The 6,312-nt window shown below is 38.9% G+C and overlaps 1 protein-coding gene across 1 annotated transcript in view; it reads left to right on the forward strand.

The window, feature by feature from the left end:
• The window catches only part of ndfip1 (Nedd4 family interacting protein 1), a 33,662-nt gene extending 27,552 nt beyond the window's left edge, over positions 1 to 6,110 (forward strand). The window contains exons 6-8 of the mRNA XM_060915227.1: positions 4,336 to 4,402; positions 4,501 to 4,609; positions 4,702 to 6,110. Coding sequence (XP_060771210.1) covers positions 4,336 to 4,402; positions 4,501 to 4,607 — 174 coding nt within the window. The 3' untranslated portion in view covers positions 4,608 to 4,609; positions 4,702 to 6,110. The remainder of the gene's footprint in view (positions 1 to 4,335; positions 4,403 to 4,500; positions 4,610 to 4,701) is intronic.
• The last annotated feature ends 202 nt before the right edge of the window (positions 6,111 to 6,312 follow it).

Genomic DNA, 6,312 nt, shown 5'->3' on the forward strand with positions numbered 1-6,312 from the left:
CTCTAGGGACTGCAGGGACTGACTCAATTTCATATTCCTTTAAATCAAAAATAAAATCTTGGGAGCCGAAAGAGCCGGCTCCTTATAGTAAGAAGAGCCAAAAGAGCCGAAATTCCCATCACTAGTAAACAATGAATGAAACAGCCGTGGCTGTCACCTGGCGGCAGCGCGCAGTGATACCGAGGGAGAGAAAATGGTGCCAAGCAATTTCGAGGTCTGACTTTTTATTTGGCAACGGTTTTGTGATGCAAATATATCACTCTTTTGAACACATACTGTTTTGAGACGAAAAACGTTTTACTTTCGTGACCCCAACAAACTTGCCGGACTACTTTCGTCTGGACCAAAACTGGACAAGAACTGGACTCGCAGGATGCTGTCAGGGGTAAGTCAGTGTGTTTGCATGACACTGTTGACGGGGATGCCATACAGATTCATGTCAAAAATCCCGAACTATCCTTTTAAGCGTGCCGTCCAAAATGGCTGCATCACATGACTTGGTCACGTGGGTGAAATACCTCAATACCTGCTAGTTCTGCACCACTTTAATTACTATAATATTGCGTAATTTTCTTTAGTATAAATGCGCAGGCGATTATAGAAAATCGCGTGTGCTGATTGGTCGAGAAATTCGGACGTTTGCAGTTATTTGTCGAAGGCGAAGTGAGTATCAGTGAATAATAAGAGACAAAGTTGGTTATTCTTCACTGATATTCACTGAGCCTGAGGTGGACAATTGTTTTAATATAAATACACAGGTGGTGATTTAAAAAAAAAAAGTATTCAAACTTTTCAGTCTTCACAAGTGGCATGCAGATATAATAATCAGAGGTGGACAGTAATGAAGCACGTTTACTTGTACTTTACTTAAGTCCACTTTTTGAGTATCTGTACTTTACTTGAGTATTATTTTTTTTCTTTTGGAAGCTTCTGACTTTAACTTCACTACATTTGAAAGACAAATATCGTACTTTTCACTCCGCTACATTTCTATCAATGTCCTCGTTACTCATTACCATGAAGCAGCTTTCAAAGTGGATGTTTATTTTCTTTTCTAAAACGTGATGGTTTTTCATCAGATGACACTGAGACAGCTGATCAGTAATCACTCGGGTCACGTCACATCCATAGACTGTATAAAATCAAGTTCAGCGATTTCTCAGCAGCGTTATTTAACACGATTGTTCAGTTGATGGCAGAACAGAAGGAGGCGGTTCTTCTGTAGAATGCGCGCACTCATGGCCATACCTAGAACCCATGTTTCAGTTTTTGGAAAGGATTAAAGATTCATTTCGTTTTAGATGTTTGTTTTGTTTGCCAAAAACGAACCATATCACAGCCTACAAAAACTCACCGTCCGACCTGCGGAAGCATATCGAAGGATATAAACGTTTTATTCCAAGAGAAAGCTTGCAGTGAAGTTGTCTGTGCTTTTTGAGCTAGCGATAACGTTGCAATAGCTATGCAGTCTGGTTAGTCACATGACTTTCTATGGATTTGCCCACCAAGTTGCCATCGCCTTGTCCACGGCTAACGTTAACACATAGCTAGTTAACTTGGACACTGTTAGTCAGCATGTAAAAACGGAGTTACGCTAACATGAATAACGTTCACTTCAGGGCTCGAAATTAACTTTTTTTCTTTGTGTCCCCCAGTGGTCCCGAATTCTGTGTTGTATTGTCCCGAATGGAAGCAATAGTGTCCCCATTTTTTTCCTCTCTGAAATAACCAGTGGTTAATATTATCATATGAAGTTACTATTATATTTGTAACTATGCGATTTTGAACTCTTTATATCATTTTTACAATAAGTCACAAGACACAAGTGACACATGTCCTATACATCATCTACTTCAAAATTACAGTTATTGCATTTTCAGTTTATTAAACTTTGGCGATCTCACTGTATGAATAGATACCCGTTTATTTAAAGGGGCCAACTAGCTCATTCAGAAAATGTTTCAACTCCCTACATCTGCAGTACACTTTAGTTGAAAATAAGACCCCTTTTATGTTCATTTCATCTACTTATACCTTGAATATCTGTTGGCACTTATAAGGCCAACTTATAATTTTCACCATTACCGTTATCCATTTTTTTGAACTTTCCGTTATCCATTACCGTTATCCATTTTTATGAACTTTCTGTTATCCATTTTTATGAACTTTCCGTTATCCATTTTTATGAACTTTCCGTTATCCATTTTTATGAACTTTCGCTGCCGGGTGCTTAGCACCATCAGCATAGTGCCAGGTCCGAGCCTAGTTGTGCTGCTGACTGACTAAACTTTCTGAACTAGAAAGACACCAAGAAAACTCACTTATTCTGTTGAACGATATCTTCCGTCAATATCATCCACATCATTCCTGTTGTATTTTATAACGTGTCTAACAGTGTTCATTAAGTTCATTCAGTTGCTAGCGTTGCCTGCAGACCAGGCGATGACACTTTGGATCCTGAAGGTCCCGGAGACGTTATGTCTGGGCTTTCAGTTTCTTCCCCGCGGTCGGTCCGCTTCAACCACTTCAGCATTTTTGTTCTGGCAAGAGTCGGCGCAGCGCGTGCGGTAGCAATTCCATTCCAAGTCCATATAATGCGGACTCCGGCCGAAGATTCTAGAACAGAATGCGCTGCTCTGTAGCCTACGGATGCAGGTGCATCGAAAGTGTAGCTACTATGTATTTTTCGCTGTTAACGTTTTAAAATTAACAAATTAGGTGAATGTCTACGTATGTGTTACGGCTTTGTAAATAATATTAATGTAGAACTTTTTTCTAGATCTATTTTTTTCCATTGTCCCGGGATTGTCCCAGATATGATAATTTTGTGTCCCGATGACATTTTTTATGGTCCCCGGGACATCGGGACACCGTTAGTTTCGAGCGCTGGTTCACTTATCTGAAGTCCTTTCAGGAATATGTTTTATCATAATCCTGCCAAATAAACAGAATGTAGAAATCTTTTTCTCGTAACCCAATATGATTTCGAGTTTGAAAAGAGTTTGCTAGCATGTTAGGTGGAGTTTCACTGACTAGCTAGCTTAACGTTAAACCACCATGATGCACAGCATGCGTTCATTTTGTGAATTCACATTTTTGTCTTTGGTAACGGCGCTAGGGTTTTTTTTAAGCGTTGTGGCAATAATACAACGATGCGTTGACAGAAAATGTACTTTTAACACTTAAGTATTTTTAAAAGCAAGTACTTTGGTACTTTAAAACTTTGACTGGAGAACTTTCACTTGTATCGGACTAACATTTGACCAGTGAGATCCGTACTTTGACTTCAGTAATGAAGTTGGGTACTTTGTCCACCTCTGATAATAATAAAGACACGGCGCAGACTTGTCACTTGTCTACACCGAGACACATAAAATACTTAGTTTTGAAATGGATAAAATAAATTACAGTTCCAGTTCACGTTTGATTAGTTTTAGACCAAACTTTGTAGCATCTTTAGTGCTTTCAGGAACAGCATCATTTCATAATCTGTAATTCTTCCTCGCTTATGGTGACGAAGCGATCGGCCGCCAGTTTGCCGAGGCGATTTATCCAGAAATGGTCCGAGTTTCTCAACCAGTCGGCACACGTGATTTTTCTAAAATCACCTCCGTATTTATACTAATTCTCTCGATAATCACATCGAGCAACTCGGCGAAATGGCGGCCAATCGCTTCGTCACCGTCAGCGAGGAAGAATTACAAATTATGAAAAAATATATATTGCGAGTCTCAGGTTGCACAGTCTTTATAGGATTTTAGTTTTCGTATATGGGTGCGTTTTTGTTTCCTTTCTATAAGAGGGGAGGCATATGGTTTCTTTCTTTACTTCCTCTTATGGATGAGTTCACAACATCAGACAAAGTGGAAAACGTCACTCCTTAAATTTTTAAAAAATGATGATAAATCACCATCTGTCGACGTGCTTGTTGTTAGGACGAGGTGTAAGGGCGGTTTCGGTCATGACGGATGTCCGTTCTCATGACCTCCGCTACGGGGGTGGTGTTCAGAGTGAGCGTTTTTTTTTTTTTTACTAGCTTGTTCATAAAAGACCTGGAAATGTGAGGTTTTTATATTTTGTATACCATTATTACAAGTGCTCTCTTTATTTACAGTTGAAGTGGCTTTAAAAAAGAAAGAAAGAAAGGTTTTGCTGACACACGCACCCTGTTGTGACTGTTTTTTGATGGTGTGATGATCCTTGATGAATCGGCACAATGTATTCAGAGGAATATTGGAGCTGAGGATTGCACTTTTTGCTGATGCAGTAAGTTTTAAGCTCTCTAACCTTGTGACCGTAAATCAGGAACCGTTTTCCTTGTTTTTGTGAAACCAGTTCTCGACGTATTTCCCGGGCTACTTTGATGGACAGTACTGGCTGTGGTGGGTCTTTCTGGTTGTAGGTAAATATGCCTTTCTAAATGTGCACCAATATCTTTTCAGTCAAAGTCTGATCAGTATGATGCATTATTAAGCGTTTTGTCTTTTTTTTTTTAAACAGGATTCCTGCTGTTTATCAGAGGTTTCGTTAATTACTCTCGAGTGCGCAACATGGCTGATCATTCCTTCCCAACTGTTTCTCGCACCAGAGTCCTTTTTATCTACTGAAGGTAAAGCTGTCTTGTTATGGTGTGTGTGAGTGAGACAAGATAGCGTCTCGTCACGTTTTTATTAAATTAACGTTCTGTTTGTTTGTGTTCAGATTTTGTGTCTCAGGACAATTACGAAATTCAGCTTCGAATCTTCAGAAAACGGTGACGAGCCGAAGCCGCTGCAACAAAACTGCAAATAAATGGGGAAAAAAAGAAGAAAAAAAAAAAGAAATAAATATTTAGGTACAGTTATGTATATTTACCAGGCTGTTGATAGTCCTCTAATCCTGTATTTATCTGTAACTAATTTCCAGTGCAATCAGTCATGGCGACATAAACGCATCGTCTGTCTTTTACTGAATTCCTGAATAATCAGCACACTGACGGTGATCAGCCGTATAAACCGCCACAGCTTTAGACAATTCTTTGCCTTGCTAAATAAATAAATAAACAAACAGTGCACCCAGTTAACATCTTGAATGATGCCTGTTAAGTCCATTTTACACCAGATGGCAAGCTACAGTGTTTTCAATTCATACAAACGGAGGGGGGGGAGCAGAGCGTTCATGTCTTTGGCGATTTAAGCGTAGCATGCAGAAATCCGAATTCAGTATCAGGTTAGTATAAGCAACTTGTATAGCGTCTAAATTTTGACAATTTCACGCTTGTGTTTGATAAAGTTTCTGATTATTCTGTGTCATTTAAAAAAAAAAACCGTGTTATGATTTACGAGCCTGGACTGAACAAGACCGTATGAATGTTGTATTTCGTAGTTGTATTTTCTATCTAGACACAGCCGCCCTTCACAAATGGGTTGCAGGTGCACAAACCAGTTGCGCGTGCTTGACAGCGCTCGTCGGTTAACATACAGTAGTTCAAGCCGCACATATGTGGCATCTGGTGTAAAACAGGCTTCAGTCTTGTCATTTATAGAGTGCTGGGGACATTTTTAGTTTACTTTGTAAGTATTGTAACCCAATTATTTGTGAGTTATAAAGTCTAGATGTATTCGGGACAGTGTAATGTAATATATATCAGATCTTCTTTTACACCTGCACTTTGAAGACGTAAGGAAGGTAAAGCAACACTCAGTTTCAAAGTTAGGAGCGTTATTAAGTCAGCCATACTCAAATCATCGAGTCTTGATGATTGATTTATCTATTAGGCATGACGACATTTATTTAAAAAAAAAAAAAAGGACTCGGTATTGTGATTAGGACCAAGGTTGTTTTTTGATCAAAAGAAGCTTTTCAATCAAGATGCACACTGATCTGTAATGCAATGCCACCTCAAATTGTGCCTGTTTTCCTTCTGTGATCTGTATCATGACAGAACAACGGTCATTTATATCGCCAAAAGCATCAGTAGATAACCCACTGTCTTGTTGATTTTTTTTTTCTTGTTCAGTTTCCGTGACATGCATGTTGATGAACTAGTTCTGCACAGTGTGGTGTAATGTGGTTTATATGTTTACACTTGTGCAAAATAACTTTTAATAAACATTGCTTCTATAGCGACATCACCTGTGTCTTAATGGCTGTCTGGTCCATCACGCAGTTACGTGTTTGTGTTTAATCACTGTAGAGCTCAGCTGGACTTCAGCACTGTCTTTAAGTCCCCCCTCCACCCCCACCCGGTTCTCTTACAAATACTGACCAATTAATACAGAGTAAATTAAGAAATTTTTTTTTTTAAATTATTAATTAATTATTTTTTTTTAT

Source organism: Neoarius graeffei, chromosome 2, assembly GCF_027579695.1.
Source record: "Neoarius graeffei isolate fNeoGra1 chromosome 2, fNeoGra1.pri, whole genome shotgun sequence".
NCBI classification, from domain to species: Eukaryota; Metazoa; Chordata; class Actinopteri; order Siluriformes; family Ariidae; genus Neoarius; species Neoarius graeffei.